The 20,124-nt window shown below is 38.1% G+C and overlaps 1 protein-coding gene across 3 annotated transcripts in view; it reads right to left on the bottom strand.

Moving 5' to 3' along the window:
• ica1 (islet cell autoantigen 1) overlaps nucleotides 1-20,124 on the bottom strand; it is a 97,772-nt gene that overhangs the window by 60,913 nt on the left and 16,735 nt on the right. For 2 of the 3 annotated variants that reach the window (XM_028817036.2, XM_028817037.2), the window contains exon 2: nucleotides 9,492-9,531. In XM_028817036.2, coding sequence (XP_028672869.1) covers nucleotides 9,492-9,508 — 17 coding nt within the window. In that variant the 5' untranslated portion in view covers nucleotides 9,509-9,531. Of the gene's footprint in view, nucleotides 1-9,491; nucleotides 9,534-16,634; nucleotides 16,693-20,124 lie in introns of all 3 variants that reach the window. The other variant, XM_051935827.1, reaches the window with a different exon arrangement.

The following is a 20,124-nucleotide window of genomic DNA, read 5'->3' as shown; positions in this document are numbered from 1 at the left end:
TTTTAATCCTTATAATTACCAACGTAACAACAGACTGCATGGCAATAACCCCTGGGAAAATTTGAAATTAAGGTCAAAGCTATCTCACTTTTGGTTAAGACTACAAAATGACATCAAAAATTCAGGATCAATGTCTCCAAGACAGGACAGTTAATTTTGTGAGCTGGAATGTTAAAGGCCTGAATCACGAATTAAAAAGAAAGAAAGTATTCTCTCACCTAACAGGTCTAAACGCTAAAATCGTATTTATATTACTAAATGAAGGTTGTATATATGCACGGACGCCGGACGCCATACGCCAGACGCACCGAAGCGCATGCGCACTGCGACTCAGCGCCCCAGAGTCAAACCCAGCGGCTTCCCAGGCTCAGTAGGTAGCGCCCAAACAACACAACACAACCTGTAAACTAAACTTCAGGTCACAATACAACTGCAGCCCGAACGCGCACACCACCACATATAAAACCTTTGTTTAGTAATGTTTACGAAGGTTGTATATATGCACGGATGCCAGACGCAACCCATGCCAAAAGCGCACGCGCACTTGCACAGCGCCCAAGAGTCAAACCCAGCGGCTTCCCAAAGTCAGTAAGTGGCACCCAAACAACACAACACAACCTGTAAACTAAACTTGAGGTAAAGCGTGCACGCCAACAAGTTGCCATGGTGACATATTTAAACATAGACATAGAATAACTAGACGCCTCATGACTAGCAGAATCGTACGTCAACGTCGCCGCCATATTGTGAGTGGCACTGCTGAGGAGTGAAGTAATGAATAATGTGCTGCTTGGGATTGTACAAACCGCTGTACGCTCCAAACCAGATCCCGGGGTAATTACATTTCATAGGTAAGGCTGAACAATTGTTTTGGTTATATTTGGCCGTTAGAAAATCCCGTTTTATAATCTTTACTTTAGCTAAGCCAGGCTAAGCTAGCAAAGCTATGCATTTATGTGCTCAAGTGAGCCTCCAAACAACGTTTTGGCTAAATGTATTTAGTCACTATGTAGATTGTTGTTAGCTGTTAACATTTCTCAAACTTGATGATGTTTTCTCTCAAGGAGCACATTGAGGAAACACAGTTTGAAATTGACAACCATCATTTTATGCTCATGTCTTTAGTTGTCTCTGTCTTCCACAAACTAAGGCTGCACCATATTGCCAGACTGAATACTCTCAAATTACATGATCTGAGTGAGCGAGAGGAGTGTAAGTCTGGAGGAGATCAGTGAGGTTGTGGAGAGCTTTAAATGTTAAGAGCGGTATTTAGTATTGTATTCTGTAGTTAATAGGGAGCCAGTGAAGTTGAGAGAGAATAGGTGTAATATGTTCAGTAGATTTACAATAGCAGGATATTATCCTGGCAGCAGAATTTTGAAGAAGTTGTAACCGATGCATATGTTTTTGTGGGATGCCAGATAGAATAGCATTACAGTAATCTATACATGAGGTGACTCGGGCATTAAACAATATTTCAGTACTGTGTTGCATAAGAACAGGACAAAGTCTGGAAATGTTTCGAAGATAGAAGAAGGCAGTCCCCGAAATGTTACTTATATGGGAGGAATGATTAATAGTAATAATTATAATTATTATTATTTAATAATTGCCATTATTAGTGTATAAATGGATATAAATAATTGCATTTAAACGATTCGCCAAAATCTGTTGTATGTAAACGATACTGTTTTAAACATTGTTCTTTCATCAGAAAACCCGGTTTCCACGTCTACCTGTATTAGTTTAAATGGCACTTTTGCCACTCGCAATAAAGCTGACGCGCTGACATATCGTGTCTACTGGGAAACACAGTGAATGCGCCGTCTATCTATATATGTCTATGTATTTAAACTTGAGGTAGTTGTGACTACTGACAGTGCCAGCAGTCAGCTACTCCACAGTGCCTGCGGTCAGTATTCTCCACTCCACAGTACCAGCAGCTACTCCACTACACAGTGCCACCAGTCAGTGTGCTAATCCACTGTGCCAGCACTCAATGTGGCAGATGTCAGTGTGGCTTATTTGAATCACATTAAGGTAATTCAGTGTTAAAAGTAAGTTCAATTATGATTCCTAACAGCAAATGACTTCTAGCTAACAACACACCCATAGAAGAACAAAAACGAGACTGCATGGATAAAAACAATGAACGAAGGTGCCTACAACGCGCTTCTGAAACACCAGAACCAAAGGAGTCACGGCTCCAAAAAGAAACAGCTTTACTACAAATATATTTATTTCATTAAATGAAAACTTTCCCAGGACGCTCCCACCCTCCATGATTTTTCATCCCTACAAAGATTGGAGGGAACAGAAAGTAATTGCCATTCTTGGATTTGCGATTCTTTAGAGAATCGGGGGTTTACTGGTTTTTACAGAAGACTCACTTATTAAGCAAGGATCAGTTCCGGATGCAAAAAGACTGGACTAGTCAAATGTTCCATTCCAGCTTTACAAAAAAAACTAGAGGTGTGGGAATTCTCATACATAGAACAGTCTCATTTGTAGTATCAGATGTTGTATCTGATCCGGAAGGGAGATACATCATTGCTATGGGTAATTTATTTAATTGTAAAGTGATTTTGATAAATGTTTATGTGGACGATAGGGAATTCATCCAAAATGTATTTGCATCCATTCCCAATATGAACACTCATAAAATTATAATGACTGGGGATTTTAATTGTGTTTTAATCCAGACCTAGATAGGTCTCCTGCCACAGGGGCGATGACATCTAACACTGCAAAGACAATTACACAATTTGTAACTGACCACAACTTATCAGACCCCTGGAGATTTCTAAACCCAAATTCAAGAACATATTCCTTCTACTCAACAGTGCATCATTGCTACTCAAGAATTGATAATTTTTTTGTAGATAACCATTTCTTGCCTACGATTAAATCCTGCAAGTTCGACGCTATTGTTATTTCCGACCATGCCCCTCTGATCCTGGAGATAAAATCATTATGCCCCACATACTCATCTTGCAGATGGCGTCTTAACCCACTTTATTAGCAGACGAGAACTTTACAGAATTTATATCAAAACAAATCAGTTTTTTTCTAGAGACAACTATATCCTCAGAGGTCTCTGCAGGAATACTCTGGGGAACTCTGAAGGCCAATTTCACTACTGAATAATGATGTTAAGATACTCTCCAAAGTCCTAGCTAGAAGGATGGAGAAAGTCCTGCCTTCAGTAATATCACAAGTTTAAACTGGATTTATTAAAGGCCGACATTTAGCGTCCAATCTTCGACGCCTGTTTAATGTAATATACTCACCCGTAAAGTCAAACATCCCAGAGATTTTATTATCCTTGGATGCAGAAAAAGCATTTGATATGATTGAATGGAACTACCTTTTCACTACATTGGAGAAATGTGGGTTTGGCCCAAACATTTTTGCATGGATCAAACTACTGTATACCAATCCAGAAGCTTCAGTTTGTATTAACAACATTAAATCAGACTACTTTAAACTAGAACGTGGTACCAGACAAGAATGCCCCTTGTCACCACTACTTTTTGCAATCGCCATTGAGCCACTGGCAGTTCACTGTCGAAATGCTTATGAGATAAAGGGGATTATCAGAGAAGGACTTGAACAGAAAATTTCTCTATATGCAGATGATATGGTACTGTATATATCAGACCCACAAAATACTGTGCCTACAGTCCTAACAGCACTAACAAAATTCCAAAAGATTTCTGGTCTAAGAATTAATTTGACTAAAAGTGTGATCTTTCCAGTGAATTCTCAAGCACACAATATTGCAGTTAGGCTCATAAATATTTGGATAGAGACAACTTTTTTCTAATTTTGGTTCTGTACATTACCACAATGAATTTTAAATGAAACAACTCAGATGCAGTTGAAGTGCAGACTTTCAGCTTTAATTCAGTGGGGTGAACAAAATGATTGCATAAAAATGTCAGGCAACTAAAGCATTTTTGAACACAATCCCTTCATTACAGGGGCTCAAAAGTAATTGGACAATTCACTCAAAGGCTATTTCATGGGCAGGTGTGAGCAAGTCCGTTGTTATGTCATTATCAATTAAGCAGATAAAAGGACTGGAGTTGATCTGAGGCGTGATGCTTGCATGTGGAAGATTTTGCTGTGAACAGACAACATGCGGTCAAAGGAGCTCTCCATGCAGGTGTAAGAAGCCATCCTTAAGCTGCAAAAACAGAAAAAACCCATCTGAGAAATTGCTACACTATTATGATTAGCAAAATCTACAGTTTGGTACATCCTGAGAAAGAAAGCAAGCACTGGTGAACTCAGCAACGCAAAAAGACCTGGACGTCCACGGAAGACAACAGTGGTGGATGATCGCAGAATCATTTCCATGGTGAAGAGAAACCCCTTCACAACAGCCAACCAAGTGAACAACACTCTCCAGGGGGTAGGCGTATCGATATCCAAGTCTACCATAAAGAGAAGACTGCATGAAAGTAAATACAGAGGGTGCACTGCAAGGTGCAAGCCACTCATAAGCCTCAAGAATAGAAAGGCTAGATTGGACTTTGCTAAAGAACATCTAAAAAAGCCAGCACTGTTCTGGAAAAACATTCTTTGGACAGATGAAATCAAGATCAACCTCTACCAGAATGATGGCAAGAAAAAAGTATGGAGAAGGCGTGGAACAGCTCATTATCCAAAGCATACCACATCATCTGTAAAACACGGTGGAGGCAGTGTGATGGCTTGGGTGTGCATGGCTGCCAGTGGCACTGGGACACTAGTGTTTATTGATGATGTGACACAGGACAGAAGCAGACGAATGAATTCTGAGGTGTTCAGAGACATACTGTCTGCTCAAATCCAGCTAAATGCAGTCAAATTGATTGGGTGGCATTTCATGATACAGATGGACAATGACCCAAAACATACAGCCAAAGCAACCCAGGAGTTTATTAAAGCAAAGAAGTGGAAAATTCTTGAATGGCCAAGTCAGTCACCTGATCTTAACCCAATTGAGCATGCATTTCACTTGTTGAAGAATAAAATTCAGACGGAAAGGCCCACAAACAAACAGCAACTGAAAGCCGCTGCAGTAAAGGCCTGGCACAGCATTAAAAAGGAGGAAACCCAGCATCTGGTGATGTCCATGAGTTCAAGACTTCAGGCTGTCATTGCTAGCAAAGGGTTTTCAACCAAGTATTAGAAATGAACATTTTATTTCCAGTTATTTAATTTGTCCAATTACTTTTGAGCCCCTGAAATGAAGGGATTGTGTTAAAAAAATGCTTTAGTTGCCTCACATTTTTATGCAATCGTTTTGTTCACCCCACTGAATTAAAGCTGAAAGTCTGCACTTCAACTGCATCTGAGTTGTTTCATTTAAAATTCATTGTGGTAATGTACAGAACCAAAATCAGAAAAAAGTTGTCTCTGTCCAAATATTTATGGACCAAACTGTAGATTGGACACCTTCCCTTTTATCACCGCAGATCAGTTCAAATATCTAGGGGTAAACATCACAAGTAAACATAAAGCTCTTTATCAAGAAAATTTCGCTGTCTGTATGGAAAAAATCAAGCAAGACTTGCATAGATGGTCAAAACTTCATCTCACTTTAGCTGGAAGAATTAACATATGTTAAGATGAATATCCTCCCTAAGCTTCTCATTTTATTTCAAAATATTCCAATATACATCAATAAATCATTCTTTAAGAAATTAGATTCAACCATAACCACATTTTTTTGGAATTCAAAACATCCACGTATCCAAACAGCAACCCTACAAAGGCCAAAGGCAGAAGGTGACATGGCTCTACCTAACTTTCAATTTTACTACTGGGCAGCAAACATACAACATATTAAAACCTGGACATTGACACAAATAGATGAACATATGCAGGCTTGGTCTGCAATAGAAATAGAATCCTGCAGTTCATCTTTATATTCCTTGCTTTGCACCCCAATAAATGCAAATTATCACCAATATGCTAATAGCCCAATTGTGCTTCACTCACTCAGAATATGGAACCAATGTAGAAAGCATTTTAAGATAGAGAATCTTTTATTGGTGGCACCTCTGCACGAGAACCACCTTTTTCAACCCTCGCAAATGTATACAGTTTTAATGTCTGGAAAACATTTGGGATTAAATCACTTAGAGATCTGTACATAGACGACGTCTTTGCATCCTACGAACAATTACATTCTAAATTTAACTTTCCAGCAACACATTTCTTTCACTATCTTCAAATTAGAAACTTTGTTAAATAGAACTTGCCCAATTTTCCTCATCTCCCACCTCCCTCTATGCTAGAAAATATATTCATCAGTTTCAAGGACTTAGACAGCATCTCTGCAATATATAAAACCATTTTACAGTCCCTCCCTTTCAAAGATCCAAGGGGACAATGGGAAAAGGATCTCTCACTCAACATATCAGAAAAGGAGTGGAAAGTAGCAATGCAGAGAATTCACTCGAGCTCCATATGTGCAAAGCATACAATTATTCAACTAAAAATTATATATTGAGCACATCTGTCTCGCTTAAAATTGTCCAAAATGTTTCCAGGGCAAGATCCAACCTGCGAACGCTGCAATCAAGTTCCAGCCTCACTAGGTCACATGTTTTGAGCCTGCACCAAATTAACATCATTTTGGACCAAGATTTTTAAATGCCTTTCAGACAGCCTTGGTGTCACAATCCCTCCTAATCCACTAACAACTGTGTTTGGTGTACTTCCAGATGGGCATAAAGTGAAGAAGGACAAACAAACTGTAATTGCCTTTACTACACTATTAGCACGCAGACTTATCTTGCTCAACTGGAAGAATCCTAACTCTCCCCTTTTAAGTCAGTGGGTAACTGATGTTATATATTATTTGAAATTGGAAAAAATAAAATTCTCACTTAGAGGATCTGTGCAGAAATTTTCCAAACCTGGCAGGATCTAATCAATAACATTTTAGAATAAGCTTTTAAAGCACTGAGGGAGCAGATTCTCTCCCTATTCTCTTTTTTTCATGTATCTATATTCACTTATTAATTTATCTATTTAATTATTTTTACTAGTTCCAAACCTGGCAGGATCTAATCAATAACATTTTAGAATAAGCTTCTAAAGCACAGAGGAAGCAAATTCTCTCCCTATTCTCTTTTTTTCATGTATCTATATTCACTTATTAATTTATCTATTTACTTATTTTTACTAGGTTTAAGTTTTATTCTGCTGCCCATGCTCTCTTTCTCAGGGGTGGGGGTTGATTTGTTTTAAATCCTATTCTTGTGAAACTGATCTATTTGTATGGAATGTTGTGGGATTTCAATAAAATCAATAAAAAAAATAAAATAAATAAAGACACAAGTCTGAGCAGGGATGGGTTGGGTTACTACACCGGAGCCCGCCTGGCACGACAACAACCCCAAGATGCACCCGAAGAAGAAGCCATCTATACCACTCTGCTGTTACAATTTCAGGGAGATTGGCCACACCATTTCCAACTGTCCCCATTTCGGTGAACCTATGAACTGCAGTTGGGCCAAGGGAGAGAAGTATTGCTGTTTTGTGCACCCTCTGACTTTTTCACAAGATGAGCTGGTGGTTATGAATGTGTTTAAGGTGTCAGCACTTATTGATTCCAGCAGCAATGTTTCTATCGTAGCTCACTGATATATACTTCCACGACAATGCAAGTCCGGATTGACCAGTCAGACCTGTATCCATGGGCAAACCCGGTGGTATCAGTCCGCCCGATGTACTATTATTTATAAAGGGTTCACACAAAAGATCCGGGTGTTTGTTATGTGCAGCCCTCCCATCCCTGTAATTCTCAGGCGGGACTGGTCAGACATTAACAACGGAAGTTTCCTTTCCACCTCTAAGAAAGCACTGAGCATTGTCATTGACAGGGAAAATCCATCACAGGTTGTTCCTACACCATGTTTACGCCCAACTATTGATGTAGCCATTCAGTTGGTGGGGAATGACGCTCCGCCATCGCTGCCTCAAGACGTAAACCAGGTGCAGGACACGTTGCTGTGGGGTGTAGCTTCCCCCGCTGAGTTACCACGAGATCCCCTTACCCAATTACATTTTCAGAACTTGAATATACAGGGTTTGCCTCCAGGTGCCCCAGACCCTTCATCTTGTGGTCTTGTCTGCTTTACAAAGTTTTCAATAAATGATTTGCTTTAATAAGAAATTCCCCTTAGTTGTACATTTTACTAATTTTAAATGTATTTCTGAATGTATTAGTAAAGAAAATCTATCATATTATGGTATTATTAACTTAAGCTTGCTTGTATTATTCAAATACTAAAGAATAAAAAAAACAATAATAGAACTGGTGAAATAGATTTTAAGTTGAGTCATGACAAACACAACTGCTTTTTCTCATGTTCCATGCATAAGCTATAATACTGAAAATACTTATGTTTTAAATATCATTCCTTTCATTTGGAAGAGAAATTTTAATTTGGTGAGATTTAATTATCATTGTGCAACGTTGCAACTACTGGATCCTTAAGTATCTTGATATACAATTAGTTAAATTTATATTAAAAAGTCATAAATAGGCCGCCTCGCAGTTAGGAGACCCGGGTTCGTTTCCCGGGTCCTCCCTGCATGGAGTATGCATGTTCTCCCCGTGTCTGCGTGGGTTTCCTCCGGGCGCTCCGGTTTCCTCCCACAGTCCAAAGACATGCAGGTTAGGTGTATTGGCGATTCTAAATTGGCCCTAATGTGTGCTTGGTATGTGGGTGTGTTTGTGTGTGTCCTGCGGTGGGTTGGCACCCTGCCCGGGATTGGTTCCTGCCTTGTGCCCTGTGTTGGCTGGGATTGGCTCCAGCAGACCCCCGTGACCCTGTAGTTAGGATATAGCGGGTTGGATAATGGATGAATTTAAATTTTACTAACCTGTATGATTAGCTCAGTTTACTTCACTTTCCTGTGTGTACTGGTTCAACAACCAAGGTTATGTTCAAAAACTGACACTGAATCACACACCTTTATTTTTTTTAACTTTACAGGCAAGCTGAACAGTAAATCATTTGGGCCACACTCAGCAAAAGCTACTCCTCATACCTTGACTGTCAAATAGGAGATTTACAGAGTTGGAACCTGAAAGTGGCAGCACCCTGCAGTATTCGTGTGGCTCTTTTTTGAGTCACACACATACAGTATTCTTAATCATACCGAAACCAAGCATTCTCATGTAGTATAATTGTTCTTTGGCAAATGATGAACTTACATTTTTTTCCAAAACTAAATGAGAGTACTTTTTCCATAATGAAATGTTCTCATAGCTACAGTTTAAATCCAGAACTGAAGATGTAAATTGAAATGTTTCATTCAATATAATGCTAGAAACAAATATAAGTCATAGCATTAATTATGAAGCATACACTGATACACCACTTTCAGACAATCAAAGCAGCATCATGTTTAAAATGCTGAAGAAATTTTATCAGATCTTTAAACAATATGTAACACTTGAAGTAATTAAAGGATAAACTTACTAATTTTGTCTGTCCATTTTTCCTATATTATTCTCTGCATCTAAAAAAAAGACAAGACAATTATTAGTGCACCAAAAATATTCACTTCTGATTTCTTAACTGTAACATGTTACATTTCTTCTTGAATTTGCTGTCATTGTGGTGATAGCCAGAATATATGGAAGGCTTAAACTTTGTTAAATCTCTTATATATATTTCTCTTCTAGCTCGTCCTGCTTCCACTTCAAAACCGGTCCCGCCCACACGCAGCCGACACGGCATTTCTCGATTCCTATTTGTCCTCTTCCATGTCATGCACTATACTGGCCTGCTGAGTGTAATACATCCAACAAGTACTCAAAGTGCTGCCACAATGGTAAAGTAGCTTTACCGCCTTTGCGGGAGCCACCTGTTTCTTTACAACAGCTTCGTACACAGCAAACATCAGAATCTAAAAATTATCGTGAACACATTCGAGAATACAACTCTTCTCTAGCGTTCGCTTCCATGGGTGCACAGATAACTCAACCTCCTGGCCACGGACCATACTGTTTTAAAATACACGGGCAAATTTATCACCAAATCTCTCCACTATAAGCTAACACTTCTACCTCTCTAGGATATGGACAGTTGTATGTTTTTGACACAGCGCAAGCTACTTAAGTACGATTACAAAATAAGCAAACTCTGTATGCAGCGAAAATTTACTTCTCCAGCTAGATTCCATGCTCAGAACCATCAACCCCTTTGCTAAATCATATAAACACATCCGTGAAATTGCTCAGTCCAATCCAACAGCATCTGTACGAATAGTTGTCAAGGAAAACCCTTGGCAGGATTTATGACGATACAATGCCCCGACATGTCACACCGATGTTGCAGCGATTGTCGTCGGAGAAGATGGCGAACAGCCTGCCAAAAGAGACATTTGCATCTATCCCATAGGCAACTCCTGTTAACAGATTTCCACACTCAATATGAATTGCGATCCTATGGTTTACCCACTTTTATTCAGAAATTGGCTGGCACAAAGATTTCCAACATGTTCCAGATAAAAGAACCACCAAACGAATAAGGCTTTCTCAATGCCAATTTTACGCGTACAGATTAGCAATGAGTAATACATTTAGTATTTTGCACTCCAAACTATTCCAACAGTACGTCGTAGATGCGCATGTTAAAACAGAGGGTGCGCGTCTCAACTATCTCAGATTACATCAACAAGATCTGCGCGTGGAATAATACAAAGGACTTTCAGACACACTGCAAACAAACACTGAAAATAACGTACGTGTAGGCAAAATGATCATATTACCGTCCACATTTCCAGGAAGTCCAAAATACATGCAACAAAACTATCAGGATGCCATGGCCATAGTATGTAAATTCAGAAAGCCTGATTTATTTATCACTTTCACATGTAATCCTGCTTGGCCAGAAATTCTACATGCACACTGCGTTTTTCAAGAAGTTTTTATTTCTTCTTGATTTCTGAATTCCTTTTTCACCATTTTCCATTCCTATTCTTACACCACCATATGCTACAGCGGGCGTCGGCTAGTAGGATATAATAAAACAGACAAAGAGACATGACAAGAAGCAGTTTAAGTGGGGCTCAGTAAAAAGAAGGATAAGGAGTTTATGAACTATAAATCAAAAGTAAACTACATGCTGGCTTATTATCTATATCAACACTATCCTCAGATATGTCATGCTTATTAAATATACATCTTGTACATTCAGTGCAACAACAATGTTGCTCCTAATTGGAAATATTCTACATTTCTTTGGCCCTCCAAGTGGCGGCTCTAAACAGACTCTAAATTGAAGCCTGTCTACATACAAACTCAAGATTTTTAGATTCACTTTAATCAGCACATGCAGAGTTGAACATTGTGCACGATTCGGAACATGACAGTAGGAAATAAGTGAAGAAGAGAGAGACACTTTGTAAAAAAGTCTGGTATGTGGAAATAGATAAAGGTTTGTTGTTTTTTAAAATGATCTTCAGGTAGAAAATATCCCACCATGACTCCCACCATGGTCCAAATGCACAACACATGTATTTTTAAATGTATGTAGAGGCATTTGAAGCAGTAATGGTTGTATGCACAACATGGACAGACAGCTCTTTTATTACATTACTTTTTTTGGTACTTGGTACACTGGATTAATCCCTGGGGGGAAATTGTCTTTTTTGAGCGTGATTTGACTCTATCGCTAAGAAACAGTGGAATTATCATGTCATTTCAGTGTCTCTGTCGCTTTGGTTAACCTACCTAGAGCAAATGTACAGTAAATATATATTCAACAAGTAAATCGAAAAAGAGTTTCAGAACAGAAATACTTGCCAATGGGAAAGGGATCGATAATCTTTCTTGCTTAAAATATCTGTCAACAGCCGAGTTATAAAGTAAAATGAAAGCAAAACCACAGTTCTTTCTCATTTTATTAAGCTTTATTTAAGGTTTAGGTTTCATCTACTCTCTATATATAATAAATCCAAAGTCTAAAAGTGCAACGATTTTATGTGATGTTTTTATGTCACGTTTTTTGTCACACTTTAAATCTGCTTTATTTTAAAACCTACATATATATATTTGGTATCACTCTTTTCAGAATTTATCGAACTTTAGGGTGATATTAAGATTTTCAGATTCTTGTTCCGTTTTTAATTTATAAACTAAAATATTAAGAAAGTCGTGGTTTTTCAATAAATTACATTATTTTTGGTCGAGTAAACTTTCTTTCACAGGAACAAACTATTAAAAAAAATAATCTATCATAACACCAATGTTTGTATTTAGGTGATTTAGTTAGCCGAAGGTCTAGTTACGATGACCCATTGCATACCACTTTAGTTTTCACGTGATTTCTCCTTTTTTCCTTTAAATGAGTCATTTTTTTAAAAAAAAATTTTTATCTATAAGAATGTCAGTTAAAACGAATGGATCGTTTACGTAGTCTCTTATAAATACTCATCGAGCATAGTGAACCTCAGTTTAATGGGAATACTCTAATTGGTAAGAGAGTAAATATTTTATTCTCATTTCATGATTTTTACTCCGTTAAATAATAATTAATTTTTCTTTTACATATTTATAAAATTTCATGATTTTGACTCCAATAAATAATTTTTCTTTTGTACATTTACAGATTTTCCTAATATTCTGGCCGCAACTGGGGGCTGGGCGCCAAAGGAGCCAGGGGGCTTGGCCCTCCTAGTTTCACTATATGAATATAACACACTTTTTGGAAACTGAGAAATATCTTTGGAGTCCTCCTTTTCCTTCAGTATACAGGGTATACAAGTAGACCAAGAGTGCAAATGCTTGGGGCAATTACAGAACCTTTTAATTTATGATGGACATCCCTTTAAAGCATCCCATAATATCTTGGAAGGCTGCCTGCAAATTTCAGCATTACTTAATCTTAGTGAAAAATAAACAGCACAAATGCACTGTGAATGAAGAATATGTAAAGGCTGTATTCATGCATTCTCTCTATGGCAGAGTTATGGTTTGTGAAATGTGTTGCGGTGGATCGCCATGTGTTGTTTAAGCAATCTACAATGCTCTGCTCTGACTGTTCTGAAGGGGAACCCCTCACCAGCTTTGAAGATTGGCAGCGATTCTCCAAGGGGAACAACCCTCCCGTCACTCAACTGATCATCATGGGTCTCAAAGACACGATGAAGGGCAAGATTGGGTCTCAAGAATAAAACGTTTAAGAAACTCTGCTCTATGGTATAGATAGATAGAACTTTATTTATCCCCAGAGGGAAATCTGGAAAATTGACAAACTGATGACTCCCAGCAAATACGTGTCTAAAAAGTGTATGATGGTTAAAAAGGCTATGCAATTTTTGCCTACTTTTAATGTTTTTACAGATAATAAATCACGATATACACAGAACCCCTCCATTCATTCACTTAAACTCACTCAATTGAATTTATTACGATCAGTTGGTCACAAAGAGCTGGTGCCTAGTTTACGTATATTTGTACACATGTTGTCACACACATGCAATTGGGAGAAAAGTTCAGGTCTTGTCGAATGATAATTCCACCCTGAATTGAGGGTTGACGCTGTCACCTAATGCCAATCCTCCTCTTCTATTTGCAAATCCAAAGATCAATGGCATGACAAGTTGATGACACTTCCATTTTCTGATCACCTTAAACCGCCCATTTGGACTCTTCTGCCTTATAACCGACTCCACTACCATCTTTAATCAGTCTTTGTTTGAACTTGCATTTAAAAAGATATTACCTTGACGAACTGTCAAACCATTTTCATGCATGTGTTCGCCAGTTATATGGCAATCACTATCTGGTGCCCCAAATCTTTATGATCGTCTTGTGTTACTACTTACTGCATGCATGTCAGTGGTGAGAGCCTGCTGTATGTGATGCTGATGTACAATGAACTATTGATTCTAAACGGCAGATAAAGGGAGCAAGGGGTCTCACACCATAAAGCATGTACGGTTGAAATATGACAGGACATTACATAACGTCATGAAGCCAACTTCAAACAAATGACATGAATGTATACTCACTTAGCACTGAAAAACACTAATCTCAGCCTAATCTTCGTGTCAGCAAGTGAATGATGTTCATGTCAACAGTACTTATCAATTTAGTCCTCAGTTTAATCCACGAGCATAACTTTCATACAGCTTAGATGTCAATATTTTGTGAGGAAACGCAGTTTCTGCCAAGAAAGTGCAATTGTAACACATCATAAATACGCAGATATAATTTTGTGCACTTCCTTAACAGCTTTAATGGTTAAAATAAAAAGTGGTTTAAACAATCAAATACAAACATGTACTAATAAAAATAATAAACATTCTGTGTTTCTCTCAATCTCTCTATTTATCAATTAACAAAACCCAGAGAGATACCCTGTGTTGATTGATTATAGTCATTCTTTTTTGCATATTTAAAAAAGAATTTCTGTAATTAACACTTTTTTGTATCCAGGACATACAAATATATCAACATATTTTCTGGACCACCTGAATCTTTGAAATGCTTGTTGTACAGTGCAGTACATACAGATAGGCACTTTTCCTTCCTAATAAGTTTAATGTCACAAAGGGTATGTAGTAACAACCTTTGAATGTGACATTTTCATAATACAGTGATCTACTTCAGGAGTGTTTGGTCCTGATCCTTAATGGCCACCTCATACGCTCACCTTGTTGTACAGGGTCTTTATAGAGAGTGTCATGTCCTGCTATATTACTGTCCGGTTTGAAAAGTGCAAGGACTAACCATGAGACCCTGCAGAGGATTGTGCATACTGATTTTTAAAAATCACTGGAATCTCTCTCTGCTTTTTTAGGACTGCTTTCTTAAACATTTTACCTGCAAGGCATCCAGCATTATGGGAGATCCCTCCCAACTTTTATGGCCACTTCTCTCACCTGGAAGAAGGCACCATAGCTTCCAGACCTGTTCTACTAGACTCTGTAATAGCTTTTCCCTCAAGCTGTCAGGATTCTCAACTGCCAACTTCCCCCTTTTTCATACAATAAAAGTCTTACATTTTCACACCAACATGAAACATATTCCCTTCTGGTGCCATGATAAATAAAAATGTATTAAACTGCAGAACTTAAATTTAATTAAAAAAAAGTTCAAATGTGTTTATCTGATACACTCTTTACTTATTTCTGTGCTCCCTTTACCTAAAAATGTATGAAAAACCCAATTTCTATTTACATATAATTGATCTTGAGGATAATCTAAAAACAACTGATTCATTACAAAAAGACCTGAACAGAACATAGACTTGGCAAACTTTGTGGCAGATGAAGTTTAATACAAGTGAAGTATTACACATATGGACTGTAGGTATGATCTATGAGGAAAGATTAAAGGAGCTGAATATTTTATATTATGGTTTCACTGTTTCCTGGAGTGAATTGAAAACCATTAATGCCTCATTTCATCATACATTGAAAATGAAAGCATGTTGTCTACTTTGGTGTTTGTGGCTCATTGTTAACTGGCTTCTGACTAAATACAAATTTAATGTGTTATTATTGTATATTTGTCTACTGTCTTTAGCCAGGGTGACTTGAGAGATCATTAAAACCATTTAAATTCATAATTTTTACAACCAGTGCTCACAAAGATTAAATGACTTCCTCAGAGTCATGCAGTGGAACCATAACAGAGATTGAACTTTTTGGTTTGAAGTCCAATGCCCTTCCCAATACAACTCACTTTTTATGGTCTTATGTCTCCTGCACTTCTAAAATATAGAAATAGAGTTCACATTTTCCCAATAGAAACCATGGTAGCAAGACATCGCTTTCAATTTCAAAGCGAAATAGAAGCTGAAATATTACTCATTTCTGAGTTTGCAGACAGAGGTTTATAGCGAGTTTGTTAAATCAGAAAATTGGTTGGACTGAAAACCTGCTGCTGCTGTGGTCCTTCCGAATGAGTATTTTATTCTTTCCTCCAAACTCTTAGAACTCATAGTTAATTAAACCATAACAAAGAAGACACCTCATTTTTACATATCAAACAATTTTTTAAAATACTTATACAATTATTTGTACTGAACCACTTCAAAGACATCTGGCATATTGCAGGCTGTTTTTCAACAAAAAGCTGGCAGGCAATTTAATCATCTTTTGTACTGGTTACATTTGTACTGCACACGGCATGGCTACAAAGAGTGCAGACAGGCCTGTCTTTTATTTTTATTGACTCTCTACACTTTAAGGGAAAAAATGGATACACTTGTCAGTAACAGCAAATTCAGCTGATTATCTGGAAGTAGAAATGAGAAGCAGCTTCAATTAAAATCTTTCAATCAACTATTGTCCTGTGCCAGACCATTTAAAGGTACACACATAAAAACGAGGACAGAGAAAATGTCTGGATGGACATGAATAAGGTTTACATTTTAATTCTCAACACAGAGACTAACTAAGGTTAAAGATGCCATGCAAATGATACAAAATATGTACAGCAACACATACCTGGAAAAGAGTTATTATTTCTAATAAGAGAAATGCATACAATGAGTATTGAAAAGAGTACAATGAATTAGCCAAAAATCACTCCTACCACTAGTAATCAGAAAAAGAGCATATTTGAAATTAAAATTCTGGACATAAGAAAAAAGAATAATATGTCTTTTCAAAAGATTTCTTTTGAACTTGTCCCTTCTGTCAAATCAAGACATTATAAAATACCTGTGGAGAAATAAAGCACACATTCTTATTCTACATTTTATAACATATAAAAAATAAGCAGTAGCTGAATAATTTTCTGAGTAGGAGACACCATCTGCCTTCTGCACAGGAAGAATTTATGTTTAGTTGAAAAAGTAAATACATGGTAAAAATGAAATCAGGGAAACTGGATTTGAGAAAGTGATAAAACAAAACTAAAGCTGCACTTTGTTGTGTATGTGTTTGTACAATGCGCTTCTGTATTGTATTATTTGACATTGACTCTATATATATGTATATATATAGTGACGTGCGAGTCCTGTCTTGCACCACAAAACACGAGGCTGAGTCTCAGTACTTTACAAAACCAAATATATTCCGCTTGAAACAGGAACAGCATGATTATTTATTGTAGTGGAATCTACCGCTCTCCTATACAGAGACACAGCAATAGGCACGGTCGTGGTCATGTTAGTGGTCAAGTAATACTGTTCCCTGCATTCATAATGTTCCTTGCATCACCCATCGGCAGCAAGCGCTTATGGTGTGACCACAATCGACTTGGATCTGCTTTAGCTTTGAGCTACTGCAGCATTGGGAGGCCGCGGTTGCCCCGGCAACTGAAAAACTGTCTTCCACAGAAGCAGAGATCATGCTTTGGGACGCACTTCGGCTTGTCGTCCCACTGGGGGGGAGTCCCAAATAAGTTTACAAACCTTACAATATATGTAAAACTGTGAGGACTTGTGGCTTTCAATTAAATCATCAAAACCTGACACAATTGTTCCAGATCAAGGTAAGAATTGTCAAAGCTCACTATCTGAATTACATCTCTCAGGATTTTACCATCATGTACCTTATATTCAGACGTTTGCAGTCCAATGCAGTCTATTTTTGAATTGCTGTGGTTAATGCTTTACATTTTGTTTCATTCATATACATGGGTCCAGTTGTACATTCATGGATTATAGTCTGACACAGATTTTGATGATTAAATGTTAGTTTTCAACAGCAGTGTCTTTTCTCTTAATAGATACATGAAATACATTTTACTTTAGCGTTATTTAAGTTCACCACCACTAACATATGATATATATGCAGGAAACAAACCCCGGGCAGGGCACCAGCCCACCGCAGGGCACACACACACACTAAGCACACACTAGGGACAATTTAGGATTGCTAATGCACCTAACCTGCATGTCTTTGGACTGTGGGAGGAAATATTTGGACAGAGACAACTTTTTTCTAATTTTGGTTCTGTATATTACCACAATGAATTTTAAATGAAACAACTCAAATGCTGTTGAAGTGCAGACTTTCAGCTTTAATTCAGTGGGGTGAACAAAACGATTGCATAAAAATGTCAGGCAACTAAAGCATTTTTTGAACACAATCCCTTCATTTCAGGGGCTCAAAAGTAATTGGACAATTGACTCAAAGGCTATTTTATGGGCAGGTGTGGGCAAGTCCACCGTTATGTCATTATCAATTAAGCAGATAAAAGGCCTGGAGTTGATTTGAGGTGTGGTGCTTGCATGTGGAAGATTTTGCTGTGAAGACAACATGCGGTCAAAGGAGCTCTCCATGCAGGTGAAAGAAGCCATCCTTAAGCTGCGAAAACAGAAAAAACCCGTCTCAGAAATTGCTACAATATTATGAGTGGCAAAATCTACAGTTTGGTACATGCTGAGAAAGAAAGCAAGCACTGGTGAACTCAGCAACGCAAAAAGACCTGGACGTCCACGGAAGACAACAGTGGTGGATGATCGCACAATCATGTCCATGGTAAAGAGAAACCCCTTCACAACAGCCAACCAAGTGAACAACACTCTCCAGGGGGCAGGCGTATCGATATCCAAGTCTACCATAAAGAGAAGACTGAATGAAAGTAAATACAGAGGGTGCACTGCAAGGTGCAAGCCACTCATAAGCCTCAAGAATAGAAAGGCTAGATTGGACTTTGCTAAAGAACATCTAAAAAAGCCAGCACTGTTCTGGAAAAACATTCTTTGGACAGATGAAACCAAGATCAACCTCTACCAGAATGATGGCAAGAAAAGAGTATGGAGAAGGTATGGAACAGCTCATTATCCAAAGCATACCACATCATCTGTAAAACATGGTGGAGGCAGTGTGATGGCTTGGGTGTGCATGGCTGCCAGTGGCACTGGGACACTAGCGTTTATTGATGATGTGACACAGGACAGAAGCAGCCGAATGAATTCTGAGGTGTTCAGAGACATACTGTCTGCTCAAATCCAGCTAAATGCAGTCAAATTGATTGGGCAGCGTTTCATGATACAGATGGACAATGACCCAAAACATACAGCCAAAACAACCCAGAAGTTTATTAAAGCAAAGAAGTGGAAAATTCTTGAATGGCCAAGACAGTCACCTGATCTTAACCCAATTGAGCATGCATTTCACTTGTTGAAGACTAAACTTCAGACAGAAAGGCCCACAAACAAACAGCAACTGAAAGCCGCTGCAGTAAAGGCCTGGCAGAGCATTAAAAAGGAGGGAAACCCAGCATCTGGTGATGTCCATGAGTTCAAGACTTCAGGCTGTCCATTGCCAGCAAAGGGTTTTCAACCAAGTATTAGAAATGAACATTTTATTTCCAGTTATTTAATTTGTCCAATTACTTTTGAGCCCCTGAAATGAAGGGATTGTGTTAAAAAATGCTTTAGTTGCCTGACATTTTTATGCAATCGTTTTGTTCACCCCACTGAATTAAAGCTGAAAGTCTGCACTTCAACTGCATCTGAGTTGTTTCATTTAAAATTCATTGTGGTAATGTACAGAACCAAAATTAGAAAAAAGTTGTCTCTGTCCAAATATTTATGGACCTAACTGTATATATAAAACCAGTTTCCATCCATCTCTCAGATTTACAGTTAATGTTTCCATCATAACTCTACCATTTTTAGAGATCAGTCTTTCTACCATTTTTCCAGGACATAAAACCCTATTACAAGCCAACCAGTTCACACAGTTACCTCCACTACAACTCCTTCCATCCATGATATACTAAAAACCCCTTTAACAGAATGTGGAGCTTCTTCACTGACATAGGATATCCATCTCAGTCAGCCAGCAGTAGACCTCATAACATCCATTCCAAGAGAAACCCCAATAATAAAACCCGAATGCCACGGGTCCTCCCATGACCCCTAAAACCCCCTCTCTCACCCACTGGTCATTAAAAAAAAATTCCTCATTTTGCAGACAGATCTTTGTACAGAAGCCTTTATTCCGAATGCTCCCTTGATCTCCTTCCATCAACCACCTAATCTACGCAAACTACTTGTCCCCAGCTACCTTCATGGAGAAGAAAAGCATTCCCCACCAAGCACTTTGAGCTATAACAGGATCTGATGTGTCACTTACAAATAATTCACAAACAATACCCTTGTATCTGGTCCCTCTGGTAAATTCAATATTAAACAA

This window comes from Erpetoichthys calabaricus, chromosome 13 (assembly GCF_900747795.2).
Source record: "Erpetoichthys calabaricus chromosome 13, fErpCal1.3, whole genome shotgun sequence".
Taxonomy (NCBI): Eukaryota; Metazoa; Chordata; class Cladistia; order Polypteriformes; family Polypteridae; genus Erpetoichthys; species Erpetoichthys calabaricus.
This window is presented reverse-complemented; position numbering and strand designations above follow the sequence as displayed.